This window comes from Cervus elaphus, chromosome 29, assembly GCF_910594005.1.
Source record: "Cervus elaphus chromosome 29, mCerEla1.1, whole genome shotgun sequence".
Classification (NCBI taxonomy): domain Eukaryota; kingdom Metazoa; phylum Chordata; class Mammalia; order Artiodactyla; family Cervidae; genus Cervus; species Cervus elaphus.
In genome coordinates this window covers 11,243,794-11,268,228 of record NC_057843.1, presented here as the reverse complement: position 1 = coordinate 11,268,228, position 24,435 = coordinate 11,243,794, and the positions used below count along the sequence as shown (strand labels likewise).

The following is a 24,435-nucleotide window of genomic DNA, read 5'->3' as shown; positions in this document are numbered from 1 at the left end:
TCACAGAACTAGAACAAAACACAGTAAGAAATATGAGGGAAAAGATGGTGAATCTTGCTCTATTTGGCAATTTTTATGTAGAATTTCTAAAATGGAAAAGACCCTAATGCTGGGAAAGATGGAGGGCAGGAAGAGAAGGGGACGACAGAGGACAAGATAGTTGGATGGCATCACCGACTCAATGGACATGAGTTTGAGCAAGCTCCAGGAGATAGTGAGGGACAGGGAAGCCTGGTGTGGAGTCTCAAAGAGTTGGAACAACTGAGCAACTAAATGACAACAAAAAAGACAGCTGACCAACACCGCATGGGCTATTAAATATTAAACGTTGACACTGCGGGTCTTCCCTGGTGGTCCAGTGGCTCCCTGGACTGAGCTCCCAAAGCAGGGGGCCCGGGTTCGATCCCTGGTTGCAGAACTAGATTCCACATGCCGAAACTAAGAGCCAGTGCAGCCAAATAAATAAAATATTGTTTAAGAGTCAGCATTGCTCACTTTTCACATTGAAGTCACATCCCGCCCAGCCGCCTCAGCTAGTCCCTCCACTGGGCGCCCCCCAGGTTCACTGTCCCACGTTATCGGGACCAACGCAATCGTACATTTCTCTACCCCTTCCCTTTTCTACGTAATAACAGGTCAGACAGCTTGGCTGAGCAAATATGATAGATGACAGCAAGTATGGAAATAAAAAAACACCAACCAAATGAGCACGTCCAAAGGCTGTCAATTCAGAGCTTGCTGTAGTAAGGGAGTCAGTGGGCATCACCTGCATTTGGCAGATACTCAACGGCAGGAGGGGCTTCCCAGGTGGCTCGGCAGTGAAACATCTGCCTGCAATGTGGGCAGATTCGATCCCTGGGTCAGGAAGATCCCCTGGAGAAGGGAATGCCTACCCACTCCATTCCAGCATTCTTGCCTGGAGAATCCCATAGACAGAGGAGCCTGGCGGGCTACAGTCCATGGGTCGCAAAGACTCAGACGCCCTGAGCGCGCGCACACACACAGGCAGGCAGAGGGGTGGGAAGGCTTTCGGCACCGTGATCAGAGACCCCTGGCGTGGGGCAGCCACGAGTGGGGGCCTTGAAGCAGGAATCCTATGTGATTCATGAGGATGAGTGAAAAGATGGTGAATCTTGCTCTATTTCGCATTTTTATGTAGAATTTCTGAAATGATGAGTATATTCATCTCTCCTTGATTGGTCCTTGTTGGAAGCAGGGATAAAGATTAGGGAAGCCCATGAGCTAACAGGGTTGTCTCTGATGAGAGTTTAATGGCTAGCCAGTTATAGCAAAAATGTGAGTATCAACAGAACAGTGCAGTCTGCTGGGAGGCTGTCATTTGCAGAATTAAAGGCAACGCCATCATTGCTAAAGGGTTTAATTTGGATGGGGGCTGTCACTTTCCAGCCATTCCACTAGTCATCTGAATCAGATGGGTTGGTTTTGTGTGTTTCAGGTTGTTAAAAATTCTTTCTCTGTTTTGTAAGCAACCACTGCTCATATTTTAAAATACCTAAGCATCATGGTAATCTCTTTGCAATAAAATATGGATGAAGGGTAAAAAAATTTTTAAAAAGGTTAGGGAAGCCCTTGTGCCTGGTGGGCTACAGTCCACGAGGTCGCAAAGAGTCGGATACGACTGGGTGTCTAAGCACAGAACACAGGGAAGCCCTTAGTCGTTAACCAAGGTCTGGCGTTTGGGGCTTATTGTTACAGAAGTTATTGCTTTGCTTCTTAGATTGTTATCAGAGATAGCAGTCTAACTTCCTACATGTCTAAGACAGAGCAGGCTGACTTCGTGAGCTGTTTGCTGTAGATCAGGGGTTGGCTTCCTAGGCTGGTTGTTGCAGACTGTGGGTCAAAGTTCTGTTTTTACATATGCTTCTCTGTTTGTATATTCAGTCCCTCACAAGGAAGCAATGCTTTTGGTGATTTATTCTGGCTGCAAATTTTTCTTCCAAACTTATCATTTAGCAGCATATCCTTTTTACGTGCTTGTGAGCTAAGTTGCTTAGTCATGTCTGACTCTTTGTAACCCCGTGGGCTATAGCCCACCAGGCTCCTTTGCCCATGGGATTCTCCAGGCAAGAATACTAGAGTGGGTTGCCATTTCTTTCTCCAGGAAATCTTCCCGACTCAGGGATCAAACCTACATTGGCAGGCAGATTCTTTACCATTGAGCCGCCAGGGAAGCTAGCTTACTCCAGCAGAAGAAGACACATCTCTCCTACCATTAAACACACTCTACTTGATTCAAGTCTCAGGAGAGGCTAAAGTGACTATTTTTAACTTTCCCTCTCAGCCTATCTGTCACAGGTGAAAAAAGAAAAGAAGAAGATAAAACATTCTTTTCTTTCCTTACTCAAAGGTTACAATGTTAACCCTCAGATTTTCTTTATTCTCTTTAGATTCTCTGAGTTTAGGGTGTTCCTCTGGTCAGAAAAGTCATTCCAAGTTAATTTTCTAACTTGGTAAGAGGGAGGGAGGGTTCTGCCCAGGCTGGGAGGCGAAGGACGCACAGCCCAGGGGTCTCCCCGGAATACCTGCAGGTGGTCCGTGCAGCTGAAACTGTCTGTGAGGAGCAACAGGCCAAAAGCTTCAGTGACGTACTTGGTCACCATCCTCTTCTTCTTATCCAAGAGCCTTCTCCTGATATATTCTCTTAATTTGGGGATTTCTGGAATTCACAGGCAACACAAACAGTTTGAAAAGGCCAGAGCTCATAGGAAACAGAATTCATGAAAATTAACAGATCAGGACGGCAGTCTGAATCGACTTCAGCTGAGGTCCTATGTGGGTGGGATGCTCATGAAGCCAACCTTTCTGTTTTCCCCAGGCTAGGATCAGCGACTACAGATGGGAGGTCAGCAGTGAAGCACCGGGAACCACGACAGTGCAGACACACACACATTTGCTCACAGGTATGGAAACTGTGGCAAACTACAAGTGTGGCACAGAAGGTTCTGTGGGAAACTCAGAGTGCCAGGCTTGTTCTTGAGAACTTCAGTGAGTGGGATAAAAATACATATATTTGTGTGTAAGTTACCAGTTTCCTCCTCGGTGAGCAGCGCCCGCTGCCAGTACTCCTGGGCGCTGACCGTGTACACCAGCTCAGAGGCTTCCAGAACCCTGGAGTCAGCTGGCAGTTTTCTCTGAAGTAAGAGAGGTACATAGGGAACAGAATGACTCAGCCACCACAAAGGCAGCCAGGCCCCCGCTTCACCAGATCCTTCAGCAGGCTTTAGCTCATCCACGTTCTGTTCTGCACGAGCCCCGTAAGGAGTGAGCAACATTCTCAAGGTCAGATATTCCCATCTGTCCCCCTCGCAAGGGCAGAGGTTGTGAGGACATTGTTGCAGAGATTCTCTGCGGACTTAAAAAATAGCAAGTCTATTTTTGTATATGGAAATGTACACAGAAAATAGTTCAGAAGTGTATTTAACCCTAAAAAAAACACTACAGTTACCATGGGATCCAGCAATCCCACTCCTGGGCATGTGTCTGGAGAAAACTCTAATTCCAAAAGATACATGTACCCCAATGTTCATAGAAGTACTAAGAAGGGATGAAGAAGATGTGCTGTATATATATATGTGTGTGTGTGTGTGTATGTATATATATATATACACACACACAGCAGAATATTACTCAGCCATTCATCTGTTGATGGCCACTTAGATTGTTTCCATGTCTTGGCAACTATAAATAATGCTGCAGTGGACACTGGGGTGCATGTATCTTTTTGAATTAGTTGTAACCCCATTTTTTGAGAAAATCTAGCTTTGTCACTTAAATCATCTTGCAGTGATAACACCCTGTCTACTTCTTTTACTTGTATGAATATTTTGATATGACTCCTTGTACCGTAACCTTTATTTTTAATATTATTCTCTACTCTTGAGCCTTTACCGTAACCTTTATTTTTAATATTATTCTCTACTCTTGAGCTTTCCTGGTGGCTCAGCTGATAAAGAATCCGCCTGCAACGCGGGAGACCTGGGTTTGATCACTGGCTTGGGAAGATCCCCTGGAGAAGGGAATGGCTACCCACTCCAGTATTCTGGCCCAATTCCATGGATCCATGGACTGTATAGTCCATGGGGTAGCAAAGAATCAGATATGACTGAGCAATTTTCACTCACTCATTCACTAAAAGAAACCCAAGTTTCTTTTATAGTAATAGGTCCATGTTTGGGGGCAGAGAAAAAAAAATTGGTCTGAATATAAACTTGCTGCCAGGGAGCAAAGATAGTTTTATAACATCTTGCTGTTTTCAGTTGCTAACTAGCAGCTGACTCTTTGAGACCCCATGGACTGCAGCATGCCAGGCTTCCCTGTCCTTCACTATCTCCCGGAATGCTCAAACTCACGTGCATTCAGTCAGTGATGCCATTCAACCATCTCATCCTCTGTTGCCCCCTACTCTGCCCAGCAGGAGATCTTTCCCAGCATCAGGGTCTCATTTGAAATGAGTTGGCTCCTTGCATCAGGTGGCTAAAGTATTGAAGCTGAAGCTTCAGCATCAGTCCTTCCAATGAATATTCAGGACTGATTTCCTTTCGGATTGACTGGTTTGATCTCCTTGCTGTCCAAGGAACTCTCAAGAGTCTTCTTCAACACCATAGTTCAGAAGCATCAATTCTTCGGCACTCAGCTTTCTTTATAGTCCAACTCTCACATCCATACATGACTACTTTAAAAACCATAGCCTTGACTAGATGAACTTTGTCAGCAAAGTAATGTCTCTGCTTTTTAATATGCTGTCTAGGCTTGTCATAACTTTTATTTCAAGGAGCATGTTTTCATTTCATGGCTACAGTCACCATCTTCAGTGATTTTGGAGCCCAAGAAAATAGTCTGTCACTGTTTCCCCATCTATTTGCCATGAAGTGATGGAACTGCATGCCATGATCTTAGTTTTTTGAATGCTGGGTTTTAAGCCAGTTTTTATTCACTCTCTTCTTTCACCTTCATCAAAAGGTTCTCTAGTTCCTCTTTGCTTTCTGCCATTAGGGTGGTGTCATCTGCATATCTGAGGTTATTGATATGAGGATATTGATTTTTAATGTCTGTGTGATGCTGAAAGGATTCAGCTTATATTAAGGGCTCCCATTGGCCAACATGTGAACTTGAACATCAAACAGAACACAATAATTCTGTGAAAAGCAATGAGTTAATATGATCTTTAAACTGAGTAAAACAATAAGGTATTGTGAAATAATATCTGTATCTCTGTCTGTCTATCAGTTTCTGCTCTGAATTCCTGACACAGGGCTCCTGAGACCCTTATACAAAGAGGTGTTGGGAGAATCTTTCATTCTAAAATTTAGTCTTTGACCCCAGTTCCCAGCACAGAACTCCCGAATCCCTTGGGATTTCTAAGCACACCCCCTTTCTCCAGAGAGGAGAGAGGAGCTGAAAATATAGTTCATAATTGATCATGCCTACATGACAAAGCTCCATAAATTCCCAATAATATAGGGTTCAGAGAACTTCCAGGTTGGTGAAGACATCCACATACTTGGAGAGAAATGTGCCCCAATTTCATGGGGCAGAAGCTCCATTCCTGGGGAACCTCCCAGAGCTTGCCCTATGTATATCTTGATCTGGCTGTTCATTTATGTCAAATTCTTTATTATATAATAAACTGGTAAATGTGAGTAATTGATCCACTGAGTTCTGTGAGCTATTCCAGCAAATAACTGAATCCAAGGGAGAGGAAGTCATAAGAACCAATTTGTAATGAAGTCGGAAGTCGTGTATAACCTGGGGACCTACTTCTTGTGATTCGTATCTGAAGTGGGGGCAGTCTCGTGGGACTGAACCCTTAACCTGTGGGGTCTGATGCTATCTCCAGGTTGTTGTTTAGTCACATCCAACTCTTTTGCAACCCCGTGGACTTTAGCTTGCCAGGTTCCTCTGTCCATGGGATCTCCCAGACAAGAATACTGGAGTGGGTTGCCCTTTCCTCTTCCAGGAGATTTTCCTGACCCAGGGATCAAACCCACGTCTCCTGCATCGGCAGGCAGATTCTATACCGCTGAGCCACCTGGGAAGCCCCATCTCCACGTAGACAATGTCAAACTGAGTTAAACAGTAAGGCACTCAGCTGAGATCAGGGAGAATTGTTCAGTGTGGGGAAAACGCCACACATCTGGGGTCAGAACTGTGAGCATAGTAATCGTGTGCAAACAAAAAAGAGACACACAGGAACAGTAGGGCAGGTTTTCTTTACAGGTTTGCTAAAGCAAAGGCAAAATACTGTATGATAATCAGCTCAAAAGACATGCCTGAACATCAAAGCCCGGCTCTGTCTTACCTGCCACATGCAGTTAGCCACCCTGAGCTGTGGAACGGAGCTCCCTCTCGGCTCCTGAATGCGTCTCCTCTCCTCTGTTCCTATGGTTACTGCCTGACTCAGGTTCTGATCACTTCTTTATTTTTGTAACACCACCTAGATTACAGAAAAGGCCTCCCAAGCTGACCTCGCTGCATCCAGTCTTCACCAGCCCCTCTTCCCACTATCCATTCTCCATACTGGGCTTCCCAGGCGGCAGTAGGTAAAGAACCCGCCTGCCGGTGCAGGAAACCTAAGAGACGTGGGCTCAGTCCCTGGGTTGGGAAGATCTCCTGGAGAAGGGGATGGCTACCCACCCCAGTATTCTTGGCTGGAGAATCCCATAGACAGAGGCGCCTGGCAGGCTATAGTCCATAGGGTCGCATAGGGTTGCAAAGAGTCGGACATGACTGAGCGACTTAGCACACACATGTTCTTCATACCACTGAGAAAAGCACCTTTCTAAAACATTTCCAAATTGAGATCAATAAGTGTAGTCCCAGGAGTCTGTCATTTTCCATGAATATTTTTTCTTAATTTTCATTTTATAATTAAAAAAATGAGCATAGACATTTCTATGAATGGCTATATAATCAAATTCTGCCTCATTTTTTCCAAGGCTAAATTAAATATGCTCCAAATGAAGGCCTGCAGGACAAGTAAAGGTTTCACAACAATTCAAACTGAAGAAAGGGTGGCTAGAGAATGAAGGTGTTATGCAGCCATCAGAGGGACAGACATGCAGACCCAAAAGAACTTGTGCCATTAAGAGTCAGAACCACAGGCATCCTGCAAGCTGACATTTTTGCACAGACCCTATCTCATATACACCAATCTGCCACATTTATTAGCAGTAAATATAATCATGAATTATAAACTGAGGTATTGGCTTGGCCAAATAGTTCGTTCAGGTTTTTGCCAACCCAATATTTTATGTTTCTACTTCCAGAAACAATATAATTATGTCCTCCACAATTAATGAGAACAAGAACAGCTCTTCTGAGTTTACTGCCTCATTGAAATCAGCATTCAAGAATTGCTTGGTAGAAGACCTTGGCTTATGTATGAGATCTGATTATTCTGAATTAGAAACAAAAGCTTTGCAATTTTCAGTTCCACATTGTACACCAGACATTTTCTGCATCAACATAATTGAAGTCAAAATACAGAAAGCAGTTAACTACAGACCTGGCCACAAGGCCTTATGCTTTTACTATTAAACCCAGCCTTGGAGATTTAATTTCCGCAAAACCATCTCACCCATCACACCTGACATTTAGGTTGTTTTCTTCATACTTTACCTTCAAGTTGGTGTCAGGTTGACACTTGCAAAAGACTATCACAGGAAGGAGGTTTATGTTTGTAACTATTTTAGTAACAGAATAATAAAAATAACTTGAGAAACACCAAGATTCTCACAGACCAATTACTCAAACTTGAAAAATAGAGCTCAGACCTTATATCCCAGCACAGCATATGCCCTTTGTTCAGCTGTTCAGACCTATTTGCCTGTAGTTCACCCAGCATAGCAGATTTTTTTCAATCACGTTCTTCCTTCTGTCTTGAATGCCCTTCTTCTTATTACTTCTCCTCACCCAAGACTACTGGTTCTTTAAAATTCTGCTCAAGAGGCTGAGGAGTTTTCCCTGAACTTCTCAACACCACCTACCCCAACTGCCAGCATGACTGAGGATCCTTCCTCTGAGTTCCCACAACCCCTCTGCATCTCTCTAGCCAAGCACGCTTCAACCTGCATGGTAGTCCCTGATTTTATTTGCTCATGGTTCTCAGTAAACCATACATTCATTCAATTCTTGCAGCAATCACAGGCAGTAGAGATTATTATTTCCGAGCTTTACAGATGAGAAAATGGAGGCTCAGACAGGTACAGTAATTTGCCTAAGGTTACAAAGTAATTAATAATAAGACTCCTCATCATCTACTTTAAAGCTTTTGCCCAAACAGGCACTTGTGTCTCAAAATCTGAGTGGTTGAAAAGCAGAAAAATACATAACAGAATCTGTTCACTCACCTTTAGTTTATCCTTGAGAATTTTATTCCTCTGTAGCTTTATCATTTCATTTCTTTCTAAAACAGCTTCTCGCTGGCTCTGAATAGCTTGCTGGATTATAAGAAGAAATAACAGCATGGCAAAGAATGCAGGGTTATAAAGAGTAATATAAGATGAACATTTAGGGGGCTGCTCTTCATTGAACCCAGACAAGTGTGCAGGTGTTCAAATCATATAAAACTAGTCAGAAAAAGTATAATTTAAAAATAACTAGTCCAAACTCAAGATGCATTTTTTGGTCTATCAATTATATCTCAATTGAGCTTTAAAAAAGAAAACAACTAGTCCATACTTACATTTCCCACTTTCCTTTCCCTGAAATGAAAAATGGAATAATTACTTATCTCATGATGTGTCACGGCAGTCTTGACTTCCCCTGAAAGCACCGCATAAGCCACGCCTTTGTTCCTCTCCCTAAGCTCTTTCTTCAGCCTAAAGGTCCTCCTTTAGGAGGACCCACCTCCAGGGTCCATTTTGATAATGGTATCTTAATTTCTTGTTATTTCATTGTTGGTGGAATTTTCTGTGCCCTCACCCCCATGTCTGCCCAGTCAAGATGCAGACCTCTGTTGATGGACATTTTAGAGAATATCATACAGAGTGTGAAGCAAGTCAGAAAGAGAAAAACAAATAGAAAAATGGTACTGATGAACCTATTTGCAAAGCAGAAATAGACACAGACATAAAGAACAAACGTCTGGACTTTAGGCAGGGAATGGAGAAGTGGGATGAATAGGGAGATTGTGATTCACATATATATATACACTATGTATAAAATACATAACTCATGAGAACCTACTGTGTAGCACAGGAAACTCGTCAATGCTGTGGTGGCCTAAATAAATCTGAAACAGACTCTAACAATTCAAAGCTGTACCACCCAGACAGTGTTACAGGAGTGTCTCCTCGCTGTGGGGCATCTACGCTTCCCATATCCGTGGGGGCAGGCAGGTCCATCACACTGTGAAACACCAGGAGCTGCTGTTTGCATCTCAGACTCCTGAGTGGTACCCCTGGAGCTATGCAGAATTCAGCCTCTTGGGCGTTAAGCAGCTGCTCTGGAAGATTCTAAAGATAACCTACCCGATGGCCCAGAAGTCACCCGGGCATCTCTTTCATCACCAATGGTCTCTTGCCTGAGTCCACAATGCCTATGAGTCAAAGCTCTGTCGTTCCGGTAGTGACGGCACCTGGGACCCACAGAGGGAAGCCCGCATCCCCGCACGCCCAGAGCGGCACCTTAGATATTCCGGCAGGTGGAGCTTGTCGGTCTTGGTGACCACCAGGGCCAGGTCCCTGCAGAACCCTCTTTGGCAGGCTTTCATGCTCTCGTTCAGAAGGTCCTCGTGGGCTCTCCCTCCAGAAATCCTCTCAATGTCACTGATCACCCAGATCACAGAGCACTTGTCGATGGTCTGTGAAACACGACCACAGCATGCTTAAGAGCATAAGTGGGCCTCGGTTGTAGCATGTTAGTCACTCAGATGTCCAACTCTTTGTGACTCCAAGGACTGTAGCCTGCCAGGCTTCCCTGTCCATGGGAGTCTCCAGAAAAGAATACTGGACATGTTTCCTTAAAGTGTCATGTCCGTCCTCCGTGCTCTGCCCCAGCTCTCACCAACCCCCGCCAGTACACTCTCTGCAGCAGCCACATGAGCTTCTTGCACATTCCTGCATCTATCTTGCGGTCCTTGCCCTTACCACAACCTCTGCTTGACCTCCGTTAGCCCTCTGAGATCACCAAGGGCCACCTGAAGCTAGGTTGGTCACCCCATCTCTGCATCCCGTAGCACCTGTGCTTACCTGCCCTGGTACTTCTCAGGCAGAGCCACTGGACAGCTACTAGACTGTACACGGTTGGCACTCTGCACCCCTCCCCTGTTCCCCACCCAGACTGCGACGTGCCGGATGGGAAGGGGCCACGTCATTCAGCTTGGAATCCGTATCACCTCAAACGCAGTACCTTGCCCGTACTAGACGCTTCACAGGTGTTTGTGGCATTAGTCTTTGATAGAATTCAAGAAATCAGACCTTCAGTCCCAGATCCCTCACTAGCTTGATTTACTAAGCTGTCCTCTAGGGAAAGGTCTTGTTTTTCCAGAACTAGTCCTGGTCGTGCATTTATCCCAAAGCTGTCACTGCAGAGCATTATTTTGATGTCTGGCTTGCCCTGCACATGCAGCATACTACCGCAAGGTGGCAGCAGGGAGCCAGAAACCCATATGCTTGAACATATAATTGTAGCAATGATTTGATAGCATACGTATTGCTTTATCAAATATACAACTTTTATGTGACAAGCAATTGTGACATTTCTCTGACTGTATTGTTTTACCCATCTTATCTCTCCATATAAATGGAAAACTGGTCCAGCTCCAGGATTAAATTTTGTTTTATGGTTCCTCAGAATAGCACTTTGCACATAAAGCTGTGACAAGTTTGTGAGCTGCTAACTAAATCATTATTTGCTCTCTGCCACTGGCTCTTAACTAGTGGGCCTTCGGCAATGCCTGGAGACATTTCTAACTGTTCAGACTTGAGGGGACACTAGTGGGCAGAGGCCACAGATGCTGCTAAACATCCCATAATGCCTATGTTGGGTCCCTACAGCAAAGAATTTCTCTGCCCTCTCCACCCCCAAGTCAGAAGAGCTGAGGCTAAGAAACCATGGTCTACAGCAGGGGGTTTCAAACTTGTTTTTAGCAGTGGATCCCTTTACCAAATGAAATCTTAGGAAGAACTCCAGTGGTCCAACTTGATTTTTAAAAGTAGAGCAACTTTAGTTGAAATTGAGGTGGAGGGTTTGGAGCCCCCATCTTCTCTGCAGCCCCCCACCCTCTGCCCATGAACCTCTTGTCTTCATGGATCATTGTTTTGAAAGTACCCATCTCAAGAGTCAAACAGACTTCACTGTTTTATAGAAAAGGTACATAGCAGACCCCATGAGGCAAAGGATTGACTTAAGGGCACACAAATCTGTGTCCTGAACCTCCTCCCCTACATGGATGGACTCAAATTCAGGCAGGAAAATAAAATCCATCTCTCCCTCCCACTTCCCAAATTATAACCAACTCAGGGAAGCGTCAGACAATTCCATCCGTTGTGGAAGATGAAACCTGCCAGCTCCTCCTCCAGGGCAGGGCCTCTTTCACCTTACTTCCCCCTGGTCCTGGTAAATTGCTGTTATTGTTCAGTCACTCAGCGGTGTCCAACCCTCTGCAACCCCATGGACTGTATAACCCTCCAGGCTCCTCAATCCCTGGGATTTCCCAGGCAAGAGTGCTGGAGTGGGTTGCCATTTCCTTCTCCAGGGGATCTTCCCAACCCAGGGATCTAACCCAGGTCTCCCGCATTGCAGGCAGATTCTTCACCATCTGAGCCACCAGGGAAGCCAAACAAAAGAGGACCTCGATCACAAAAGTTGCAGTGGTTAAATTTCAGGCCCTACATAAAGCTCCTGGCTGCCAGGATTTGGTAAAATTAAAATCACAGAAAACACCAGACAAGGCCGATCTATAAGACAAGAGCCTCTGGAACAGGGGGCGGGTGGGATGGCCCCTGCCGCCCCCACACACCTCCCTCCTTGCAATGAGAATGGGCCTGAGAGGTCAGGTGACACTTAGGTGGCAGCACAGGGGAATTTGAGTTACTGGTTTTAGTTTAGGGAGGGCACTGCCGGCAGCTGGAGGGGTGGGCGAGAGGGGTTGTATTCTGTTCTCCCTGGATGGAGGGGAGTCTAGTAACTTCTCCTGAGAGGATATCACAAAACCACAAGAATGTGGGGGAGCTGTTGCCAAGCAGAGCAGGCTGGGAACCATCGCTTCGCTTCAGCCCAACCTCCTCAGAGCCCGGGTTCTGAGCCAGGTCTGCTGGCTCATCTGTCTGAGTGGCCTTTGATAAGCTGCCCAGTGTGTCTGAACTGGCAGCAGCCACGACTCCGTCCTGTGCCAGGGGCCGGCCACCCCCCGAGGCTGCCACTCCCCACGCTGGCCTGGAACTCAAGGAGGTAGCGGATTCCACCCTGAGACCTGAAACCCTGAAGACACAAAGACTCTCCCGGCCAGGCCTGAGCAGGCCACCAAGGATGACGGACACTGGGAGACTGCCTCCACCTTCAAGAACTGTTAGGGAAGCTTCCTGGTGGCTCAGTGCTAAAGAATCTGCCTGCCAGTGCAGGAGACATGGGTTCCATCCCGGATCCAGGAAGATCCCACACGCCACGGAGCAGCTAAGCCATGCACCACCACTACTGAAGCCTGCCCCGTCTGCTGCTACTGCTAAGTCACTTCAGTCATGTCCGACTCTGTGTGACCCCAGAGACAGCAGCCCACCAGGCTCCCCCATCCCTGGGATTCTCCAGGCAAGAACACTGGAGTGGGTTGCCATTTCCTTCTTCAATGCGTGAAAGTGAAGTCACTCAGTCGTGTCCAACTCTTAGCGACCCCATGGACTGTAGCCTACCAGGCTCCTCCGTCCATGGGATTTTCCAGGCAAGAGTACTGGAGTGGGGTGCCATTGCCTTCCCCCATCTAGGGTCCACACCTAATGAGGCTGTGTGTTGCAGCTACTGAAACCCATGCATGCAGCCCTTCTGAAGCACGGGTAGCTACCAAAAGCCCATGCTCTGCAACAAGAGAAGCCAGTGTAGTGAGAAGCCCTCACGTTGCAACTTGCGACTAGCCCCTGCTCACCACAACTAGAGAAAGCCTGCACACAACAGCAAAGACCCAGCAAAACCAAGAAAAAAAGAATTGTTAGGGGACTTTCTGGAGGTTGAGAGACAGCCTCAGCTGAGAAGGCAGGAATCTGCTCTCGGGTTTAAATTCTGCCACTCAGTAGCTGTGTGGTTTTGGGCAAAAGACTTCCCGTCTCTGAGCCTTCATTTCCTTAGCTGTAAAATCAGGGCACAGGCTGCTTATCTGTAAGCTGCCATCCCGATCTTTATGGAAAACCACAGTTGCAAGGCTCCCCTGGCCCACAGTCATTCATTTAGCACAAATCTGCAGAATTTAAAGTCTACATACGCCAGGGAAGCAGCAGGCCAGCAGAGAGATTTTTTGGCAGCCTCTGCGCTGATGATGACTCCGGGGCCTCTCCTGACCCTCCCAGCCCCTTCCAGCTCTGTCCTCTGCCTGCGTTCCGCCCCACAATCCTGCACGCCTGAGCTCCTTCTGCCTAAGATGCTCTTTCTTTCTCTGTCACTCATCCCCTTGGAGATTCCCCAGGAAGCGTGGTTATTAAAGCCCACCCCACCTTCCCCAAGGGCTTCCCAGGTGGCTCAGTGGTAAAGAATCTGCCTGCCAGTGCAGGAGATGTGGGCTCAATCCCTGGGTTGGGAAGATCCCCTGGAGGAGGAAATGGCAACCGGCTCCAGCATTCTTGCCTGGGAAATCCCATAACAGAGGAGCCTGGTGGGCTGCAGTCCACAAGGTCACAAAGAGTCCAACATGACTTAGCAGCTTACCAACAACTCCTTACAACCAAACACAGGAGCAGCCTTCTGGTTCCTTGGTGCGTGGCTATCGGCTTCTCTGCTGTGTACCCAAATGCCGCCCTCCCTGTCTCACTCTGACCTTGTCTCTGCTCACTCTCGGGCCACTCTCTTGCTGGCCCTGCTCATGTCCCACAGTTCCAGTTCCAGTTCCAGCTCCCAGGCCTATCTCGTGATTCCTCCCTCATCGATGTCTCTTGCCACCCATATCCTACCATTGCCCTGAGCCTTAGAACATGGGAGAATTTAACTCTGCCGAGCTCATAAAATCCATTAAGCGGAAAGTGGAACATTCCTTGCTGCTTTACAGAGAGCGTTGGGGATGGAGAGAGGGGGAATGAAGCCCTGTGGAAGAGAATCACCTTTTTCCACATCTCGTCCCTCTTGCTGTTGAAGTCGCCTGTGCCTGGAATGTCCACCAGCACAACCCCTTCTGGAATCAGCTCTGATTTGGGAAGGGTCACTTCCACCAGTTTGATCAAGGGCCAGATGTGTGTCTCAGCGGATCCTCCATCCCAGTCTCTCCTCTGGGTCCGGATGTAGGGGTCCAGCTTGACAGACAGCTCCTCTGCCTGAGGAAGAAGGACAAGGTCACGTACACCAGACGGTCTCCAGCACCTCTGCCCTGGATGGGCTGTGACTCAGGTTCAGCAGAGGTCCACTGAGTCACGTGAGGAGCAGTGCTGGGCGAAGGGCCCCAGGAGGCCTGAGGTCCTCCCTGGAAGGGTCTAGACTCAGAACTACAAAGAGCACTGGGAGATCAGGAAATTCAAGCTCCTCTGGGCTTCCCTGCTGGCTCAGATGGTAAAGAATCCACCTGCAGTGCAGAAAATCCAGGTTCTATCCCTGGGTTGGGACGATCCCCTGGAGAAGGAAGTGACAATCCACTCCAATGTTCTTGCCTGGAGAATCCCATGGGCAGAGGGGCCTGGCGAGCTTCAGTCCGGGGGTCACAAAGAGTGAGACCTCTAACTAACACTGACAGACAGGCGGAGAAAACAAAAGCAGTGGGAAAGGACTTCAGGGAAGTTATCGCTTCACTGGGTGATGATTTTATCTCTTAAATTCCATTCCAGTTCTAAAACCAATGGAAATCACCTGCAATGTTCTAAGTTTGTGTGAGAGAGAGAGGATTTTTGAACTAATGTGAACATTTTCATGACCAGAAAACCCTGACTGTGGAAAATGGATCATGAAATGGTGACCATATTTTCTACGTTGAGAATTGGTCTGAAGTTGATCTTCAAAAGGTTTTAAAAGTTTGTCTTCCAAGTTTGAAAGAATATATGGACAGACCGGCACTTCCATGATATTTTAACCATGGTGAGTGAGATGAAGACTCATTCTCAGCCTGTTGTTTTTCCCTAAACATATTCATGCCAGCAACTCTGCGCACTGGGATAATTCAGAGGACAGAAGATTTGGGATGTATGCAGTCACTGTTGATAAATATCTATAGAATGGCCCTGAAAGAAAGATAAATTCTTAAGAGAGTTGAGATCAAATCAGAGAATGTGTTGCTATCTGGGTAGGAAATAAGAGAGATCATCAAGGGACTTCCCTGGTAGTCTACTGGTTAAGACTTTGTCTTCCAACGCAGGGGGCATGGATTCAATTTCTGGTCAGGGAGCTATGATCCCACATGCCTCACAGTCAAAAAACCAAAAAACAGAAAATATATTGTAACATATGCAATAAAGACTTTAAAAATGGCCCACATCCACAAAAATTTGTTTAAAAGATAGCAATTCTAATCAAATAATACAAAATTGTGAGAGAAGAGATGATAAAACTTCTTTAAGATATTCTGATTAAAAAACAAACAAGCTTCGATAAGGGCAACAGAAAAGAAAAGGCACTGGGCTTAAGAAAGCGTGGGCTTTCTGTAAGAAGATGGGTCCAGTCAATAAACTGGGCTTCCCAAGTGGCAACAGTGGTAAAGAACCTGCCTACCAATGCAAGAGACATAAGAGACGTGGGTTCAGTCCCTGGGTTGGGAAGATCCCCTGGAGGAGGGAATGGCAACCCACTCCCGTATTCTTGCCTGGAGAATCCCATGGACAGAGGAGCCTGGCGGGCCTCGGTCCATGTGGTCGCACAGAGTCAGACAGGACTGAAGCAGCTTAGCCTGCACATACCACTCAGTAAACTAGTGGAGACAAGCCACTCTAGGATCTAGACTCAGATTCCCTTTCCCCTGTCTGTAATCCATGCCCCAAAGCCTGAATCTGTGCCCTCACTCCTGGAGATGGTGATTCCATTCGTCTTGTTTCAAATGGGTAAATTTGTCACGCTGGGAAGGAATATTTCTAAGTGCAGAGTAGTGAGGAAATGAATAGTACCTTGACACCTTGATGTAAGTTGTATGTATTCAGATAAAGTAACCAGTTGTGTCATCATTGTGTTTCTTTGGACATGCTCTGTCTGTATTCTGGATATTAAGAAGATAATTAACGTTTGGGGGGTTCCTTTTTAAATTTTATTGAAGTATAGCTGGTTTACAATGTTGTGTTTGGTTTCTACTAGTGGCTCAGTCATACATATATAGACTCTTTACTGTACTCTTTTCCACTGTGGCTTATCACAGGATATTGAATATAGTTCCCTGTGCTATACAGGAGGACCTTGTTGTCTACCCATTAATTAGTTTTAATTATGGGCTTCCCTGGTGGCTCAGATGGTAAAGAATGGCCTGCAGTGCAGGAGACCTGGGTTTGATCCCTCCCTGGGTTGGGAAGATCCCCTGCAGGAGGGGATGGCAACCCACTCCAGTATTCTTGCCTGGAGAATCCCATGGACAGAGGAGCCTGGCGGGCTGTTGTTCATGGGGCCGCAAAGAGTTGGGCGTGACCGAGTGACTATCCATTTAAACATAATAAAGGGGGCTACTACATTTGTTTGATTTTCTAGATATATGAAAGCTAAGTGCCTTGAAAGGTTTAATTCATTTGACTTCTAAGTATGTCTGGTCAAGTAGTTCAAACTTTTTGAGAGAAACAAATATGCTAAATTTGAACTCTTAAGTCTAAGGAATGTTGATTAATTGTGTAAGTAGTATTAACTTTTAAAGGAGGCTTTTCTATATTAAACTTAGGAGATAATTGGACATTAAATTTTAGAACTGGTGTAAGGAATTGTTCTTACTTTATATAAAAAGCACCAGATTTACAAATAGAATAACAATATTTTAAAGGTGAATTTTAAGATGCAAGAAAAACCAGTTTTTTTTTAGTATGCAACATAAGTAAATTGCATATTAGTTCCACATGTATTTTGGTTTAATTTAAAATTGAATTTTAATTTTTTTTTTAAATATTGATCATAAAAAAAAAATATATTGATCATAAAAGTGAGGCGAGCCTGGTTCTACTAGTTGCTTATCTAATATCCACCCTGCCCTTCAGCCATGCCAGCGGCATCCTGACTGACTGTATATTTGGGAAGGCAGTGGATTGAGACTGATCTCAGCCAACCACAACAAGTCAGCTACTTGTTCCCCGAGACTCCCTTGCAGCTCAGAAAACCCACATGACTCAGTACTGACCAAGAAAATCTACATGGAAATCTGTTAGGTGTGTTTCTAGGAAAGCTTTTACTTCCCAGTAAAAGAGGAGATGTGGTTGGTACCCCCTGTTTAGCATTTGTCCCTTCCATGAAGCTAGCTGAGAAGTTCAGCACTTCAGTAGCCATTGCGTGAAAATGAGGCCCCAGGATGTAGGTCAGGGGGACCAGAGGTATGTTGATCTCGACGTCATTGAGCCCCCGAACCAACCCACAAACCCAACTGCCCCCGGACTTCTTATGTGAGACAATGGATAAATCCCAATTTGTTTAAGCTGTTATAAACTTGGGTGTTTTTTTTTGTTTTTTTTTTTTTGCTGCAAAACACATCCTTAATTAATCCTCAAGTAACTATTAACAGTCTTTCCTGTGCACAAAAGCTCCCCCCTCAGACAGGAAAAATTCGTATTTGACTTGCAAATGAAAAATCATGGCTACTTCTGATTTTGGTACCAACTTATTTCCAACAAAACATTGTGCCTTGAGACTTCCCTGCTAGTCCAGCGGCTGAGACCCAGCACTCCCAATGCAGGGGGCCTGAGTTTAATCCCTGGTCAGGGAACTAGATCCCACCTGCAGCGCTGAAGATCAAAGATCCTGTGTGCTGCAACTAAAACCCGGCGCAGCCAAATAAATAAGTAAATAAAAATATTTGTAAAAAGCGCAGGTGGGGGGGGTGTCCTAGGTGGCTCAGTGATAGAGTCCCCCTGCCAATGCAGGAGCTATGGGTTCAGTCCCTGATCCGGGAAGATGCCACATGCCTCGGAGGCTAAGCCTGAGTGCCACAACTATTGAGCCTGGGTTCTAGAGCCTGTGCCCTGCAACAGGAAAGGCTGCCACAATGAGAACTAGAGAGTGGCCCCCACCTGCCTCAACTGGAGAAAAGCCCATGCAGCAGCGAAGACCCAGCACAGCCAAAAATAAGTCAATAAATAAAAATGAAAAAAGAGAGAACCTTGTGCCTTGCACAAATCCCCTAAATGGATTCAGTTATTACCCTTGAGGCTCATAAGAGAAACATTTGAAGCTACCTCTTCTGCCTTGAGGGAGATGACTCTGGAGGTGGGAATCTTTCCTCTGGGCTTGGCCCTTAGTAACTCCTCGTAGCTCTTTCCTTCCGCTCCGTTTCCATAAAACATCTGCAGCTTCCAAACAGCTTCCTCCACCGCATCGCCCCTGTCCCACGCATCCTCCTCTTCCCCGCCCAGCTCCTCCGTCCTGTGCAGGAGTGTCGTCAGGTTCTTCAGCTCCTCCTTCCACTCCTGCCAAGACAGAGCGGGGCCAAGTCCCCCGCCCACCATGACCTAGATACAGCAGACACTGGCAAAGTCCAGTGAGCCTGTGGCGGGCAGGGGGCTCCAGGAAATCTAAGATCATCCAGTCCAGGCAGGTATCATCTAACCCATCCCGCTTGTTTGGTCAATGAGGAAACAGGAACCCAAAGAGAAAATCATCTTGCCCAAAGTCCCATAACCAGCTGAGGCAGCACCCAAGCTAGAGCCCCCATCTCGTTCTTTTGGACTTTCTCATTGTGTATGGGCTATGTGCTTTTCATTTAACAGAGATGTGAGCTATGTTTACAAGGAATATAATGTGAATCTGTAAGAGAGAGAGAGGGAAAGAAAGAAAAGGAAGAGGGACGACAGAAAGAAGGAAGAAGAAAGGATGGAGAGAGAGAGGAAAATAGGGAGAATGGGAAAGAAAGGAGGAGGGAGAAAGAGAGAGAAGGAGTGAAGGAAGGAAGGGGAGGAGGAAGGAGGGAGAAAGGAGAAAGAGAGAGAAGATGACAGGGAGGGAGAGGAGAAGGGGAGAAGCAAGGAAGGAGGCAGGCAGCTCTTACCTGGTCGGAGAGAAGGTGGATTTTGGCCTCATACTGCTCACAGCACCCTGAGCTCACTTGAACGATACATGACGTACATATACTTTCTCCAGACACAGGTAGCAACATGGCTTGCTGGATGATGGCATTGATCAGGGAGCTCTTCCCGGCCCCAGTGCTTCCGAATAATCCAATGTAGATGGGGTCCAATGATGGTTTTTCAATCAAAGCAAGAAGCCGGTTTCTAGATCAGTTTTAAAATGCTCATTGTCAAGGTCATCAAAGCAAAGGTTGGGAGAATGTCAGAACATACAGCAACTGAGCTCTAATCCCGGTCAAGTCACCCCGTCTTTCTGAGTCTCTGCAGTCTCTTTGGTCGAAGGAGAATATTCAGCCCTGTTTACTATACAGAGGAGGATCAAATGAGATTATGCAAAAAGGGATTTCTCTAATTGGGTGGTTAAGAATCCGCCTTCCAATGCAGGGGGTGTGGGTTGGATCCCTGGTTGGGGAACCAAGTCCCCGCATGCTCCGGGGCAACTGAACCCACGTGCCATAACTAGAGAAACTTATGTGCTGCAGCTAAAGAAGCCCGCCACAAGCAGGGGCCCATGTGCTGCAGCCAAGACTCAGCACAGAAAAAAATCTGATATTTAAAAAAAGAATATGCAAAGACACTTGGCAATGATAATTCTTCCCAGGTAGTACAGTAGTACAAAATCTGCCTGCCAATGCAAGAGAGGCAAGAGACATGGGTTCAATCCCTGGGGCGGGAAGATCCCCTGGAGTTGAAAATGGCAACTCACTCCAGTATTCTTGCCTGGGATAGCCCATGGACAGAGGAGCCTGGCGGGCTACAGCCCATGGGGTTGCAAAGAGAAGGACATGACTAAGCACATGAGAAGAAGAGATGATAATTCTACACAAACTCTGCAATGTCTACATAGATGTGACGTCTCCTTGTTCATGTTCCATGAAAATTACACAGTCTTGATCTTAGACATGAACTTTATACAGTGGTGAGAAGTGTTATTAGGAGCAACCCTGAGGGTCTTACTCAGGGAGGAGATGTAGCAGGATGGGCAGGAGATGTAGCCTCGACCCCACTTAAATCTTTCAAGGCAGCTGGACAGGACCTTTGATGGCACAGGTTCAGAGTCCCACAGCCTGGGCTGGGTTCCACCCCTTTTATTCATCAGCAGTGTGACTTTGGTCAATGTCTTGGACTCTTTGAGCCTCAAGTTTAGGAAAATAGTGGGGTGATAATCATGGCTTCTACTTTATTAGGAGTTTTGGGACAGTTAAATGGAATTTGATGTATGAATGTAGAGCACTTTCACCTTCCGTTTTCAAAATCTTTAGCAGGTTACCTAGCAACGGTGACAGCGCAGAGTGGCAACTACCAGTGTTAACAGAAATGGCCCACAGCAACAGAACTTTCTGGCTTTCTTTGCTTAGTTCCTAACCAGAAATTCTCTTTTATTATTGCAGAAAAGCCTCTACCACCACCTAAGGAAAGACATCCAAGGAAGATCTGATGGTAGCTGATACCAGACTCACATGAGGTACTTGACGCTGTTGGGGATGCTGTCATCCAGGAACACGGACTGAATAAGTTTCTGGTAAGTGTTGCTCAAAACTCTTCTGGTCCGAGACTCCAGTTTTTCATCTGGAATCAACAGAGATGTATTAGCGAGGATGTATTAATACCTGGCAGGCTTCCCTGGTCACTCAGACAGTAAAGAATCCACCTGCAATTGGGAGACCTGGGTTCAACCCCTGGGTTGGGAGGATCCCCTAGAGGAGGGCATGGCAACCCCCTCTTCTTGCCTGGAGAATCGCCATGGACAGAGGAGCCTGGTGCGCTACAGTCCTTGGGGTCGCAAAGAGTTGGACACGACTGGGTGACTAAGTGCATTAATACCTGGCAGGGATCAAGTGCTTGGTCCCCACAGGGGGAGTCTGCTTAACACTGCAGAAAAGGCGGGGGGGATGAAATGAAAAGCCAGTTAAACAAAAGAGCAAGTTATCTGATGGGAGAGGTCACAGATCGTGGGAAAGAGCAATCATTGATGACGAGAGCCCCCCAACGAGCAAGGCGGCTCTGAAGCACAAGATAGTACCAGTCAGCATCCACTTCACCATGGGCTATAGCACCTCTACAGTCTTCTCTCCTGTGGTCATAGATAGAAGAAAACTGCAAGGACATCCTATAAATACCCACAAAAGCACCAGACCAACCATTTTCACAGTGTTAATCAGGAAGAGATTATTTTTGTAACAAGCCTTCTCTCCAGATCTTGAGAGAGAAACTGTCAGATCACAGTATCTCTGCAGAGACTAGGAGGCCTCCTATTGTTGTTGTTGTTTTTTTTTTTAATATTTATTTATTTGGCTGTATTGGGTCCTAGTGGCGGCATGCAAACTCTGGTTGCAATATGTGGGGTCTAGTTCCCCAACCAAGGATCAAACCTGGACCCTCTGCACTGGGAGCTCAGAATCTTAACCACTGGACCACCAGGGAAGTCCCGAGGCCTCCTTTTACGGGGTCAAGATCATTCAAAGACGTTCCATCCTGCTTCTTCAAGTACCCTTCTTTTCTTTTGAGGATGTTAACACAGCTGGGAAAGAACAGAGCTGCATTAAACAAGCGATAGAGCATTTTCAGGGCACTCACATTCCTTGAGGGCGCTTTGTTCCACGGAGGGAAAGGCTCGAAACCTCTGGTCTCGATCGGATCGTCGTCTTTTTCTCATTGGTTCTTTAAATATGTCATCATCCACTAGAGAGAAACAGGAGCTACATAAAATTACATATAAAATTATAGGTCTTGGGGGGATGGTGTACCGTGGACCCAAAACACAGTCCACTTATATGCAGATTTTCAACTGTGAAGGGGGGGTCCGTCACTCTCATCCCTGTGTTGTTCAGGGGTCCCTGTTTTTGCCTGACCTCTATCAATACACACACCCCAAGAGGCTAGAAGGATCCCTGCCAGCCCTGGTTGTTTGTGAGCTCATTTCAGAAGCAGCCCTGTTGGGTCATTCCAGTCTGATTCCCAATTCCCAGAGTCCCAGGACTTTGCATCTAGTTCCGAAATGCAGCCCAACCCATCTCCCCAGAAGATAAGTCAGGATGACATGAAAAGTTCCTGTTTGTGAATCCTGGGAAGCCAAGATGGCTGGATATTCTTCACCAAGTGCTGAGAGAGTAGAGGGAAGCCTGAGATGGCTCAGTGTGGGTGGAAAAAGGCTTCAGGGAGATCTTTGCAACCCAGGAAATTGATCAGGAGCAGAATGAGAGGACAGAACGGGCCATGTGACCAAGGTAAATCCCTTCTTCTCCCCGAGCCTCAGCTTCTTCATCTGTATAATGAGTCAATTGACAAAAATAGAAGGAATCCAAGAGTGGTGGAGGGTGCCCTCCAAGTGGATGCCCCTCAGAGATTAAATTGGGGGTTGAGGCTTTTTCCTCCTTCCTCCCTTAAAGATGTTAGTAGCTGCTTCCTTACATAGGCAAGGAAAAAAGTTGCCAAGAAGCAAATCTTTGTAGTCCTGCAGAGGTTCATTCCCTTCAGTGGTTTCTGCGGGTTACAAAGTGAAGGGCTGGGAGGCTCCATAACCCTCAGGAAAGGGTATAACTGAAAACCAAAACAGTGTGTTTAGATGGTTTGGTTGTTGTTGTTTTTTTTTTTTGATTGTGCTGGGTCTTGGTTACATGTTTATTCTTTAAGCTATAATAATTAAATATGAAATATAAGGATATACTGAGCACCATTGCAAAACAGTTAAATATACATTAAAATCATATGTAGTATTTGAACTTTTTAAAAAAAGAATTCCTTTGGCTGCATTGGGTCCTTTTGTGGCATGCGGGATCCTTCATTGTGGTGCAAAGGCTTCTCTCAAGTTGTGGTGCTTGGGCTCAGTAGTTGCAGGACGTAGTCTTAATTGCCCACGGCATGTAGCAACTTAGCTCCCCAAAGGAGTCAAATCCACGCCCTGTGTCTTGGAAGGTGGATTCTTGATCACGGGACCACCAGAGAAGTCCCAGGATGGGTTTTAGATTCACCTGGTGAGGATTCACCTGGTGAGAAAGGGACAGTAGGGGGGTTTTTGGGGTCAAGACTGTTGGAAATGGCCTAATCCAGCGCTCCTGGGGGTGGCATAAACCTTAGCAAATGGCCATGAGGGGACCTGGAAAAACAGTGGACCCCAAGAGTCATAACTCTTTAAGCTCATATAAGGGCAAGAGGCCCCCAAACTGAGCGTGACACTGGGAGGTCCTCTTCCCTCAAGAGCCACAGAAAGGGAGCAGCACTCAGGGACCCAGGACGGCAAGCTGAGCAGAAGGCCCAAGCTCCTGCACGGGGCTCCCAGCCCGAGTCTCCCAGACAGCTCAGGCGGCCTCAGTCTGGCGTCTTCTGCACAAATTCCACAGTGTTCTGGAGCCAGCTCACACCCCAGAGTACTGCAATGCAGGGTGAGCTGTCTGCCAAGGCCTGAATCTTGGCCCCCTCCTGCTCACGCAGTGACAGGGAGTTGAAAGAGCTTGTCCATAGACCCTTCTATCTCAGACATTCTAACTTTACAAGTAAGCTCCACGCAAAGAATTTATTCTGGCTCAGTTTAAGGACTGCCTTAGAACTAAACATCAAGTGGTTGCTGGCTTAGTGGCTAGAGTTAGAGAGAAAGGGGCAGAGAAGAAGAAAAAATATGCTGCTAGCTAGGGAGTCTGGGATGGACATGTACACACAGCTGTATTTAAAATGGACAACAAGCAAGGGCCTACTGTTTAGCACAAGGAACTCTGCTCAATGCTTCTGTGATGACCTTAAAGGGAGGGAAGTCCTAAAAGTGGGGATATATGTACATGTATGACTGATTCTCTTTGCTATACGTAGAAACTAACATATACTGTAAAGCCAATATACCCCAATAAAAATTTTAAAAAAAGAAAATGGATAACTAACAAGAACCTACTGTATAGCACAGAGAACTCTGATCAATACCCTATAACAACCTAAATGGGAAAAAAATTTGAAAAAGGACATGTGTATAGGTACAGATGGATCTCTTTGTTGTATACCTGAAACTATCAACATTTTTAATCAACTATACTCCATATAAAATTAAAAGCTTTTTTAAAATGGAAGC

The 24,435-nt window shown here is 46.1% G+C and overlaps 1 protein-coding gene across 6 annotated transcripts in view; it reads right to left on the bottom strand.

Moving 5' to 3' along the window:
• NUGGC (nuclear GTPase, germinal center associated) overlaps window positions 1-24,435 on the bottom strand; it is a 53,576-nt gene that overhangs the window by 14,321 nt on the left and 14,820 nt on the right. For 4 of the 6 annotated variants that reach the window (XM_043890838.1, XM_043890837.1, XM_043890840.1 and 1 more), the window contains exons 3-12: window positions 21,957-22,061; window positions 20,840-20,948; window positions 19,301-19,523; window positions 18,492-18,722; window positions 14,262-14,471; window positions 9,648-9,823; window positions 8,705-8,723; window positions 8,370-8,459; window positions 3,047-3,152; window positions 2,544-2,677 (exon numbers count right to left, since the gene is read on the bottom strand). In XM_043890838.1, the coding sequence (XP_043746773.1) occupies window positions 2,544-2,677; window positions 3,047-3,152; window positions 8,370-8,459; window positions 8,705-8,723; window positions 9,648-9,823; window positions 14,262-14,471; window positions 18,492-18,722; window positions 19,301-19,523; window positions 20,840-20,948; window positions 21,957-22,061 (1,403 nt within the window). Of the gene's footprint in view, window positions 1-2,543; window positions 2,678-3,046; window positions 3,153-8,369; window positions 8,460-8,704; window positions 8,724-9,647; window positions 9,824-14,261; window positions 14,472-18,491; window positions 18,723-19,300; window positions 19,524-20,839; window positions 20,949-21,956; window positions 22,079-24,435 lie in introns of all 6 variants that reach the window. The other 2 variants (XM_043890841.1, XM_043890842.1) reach the window with 2 other exon arrangements.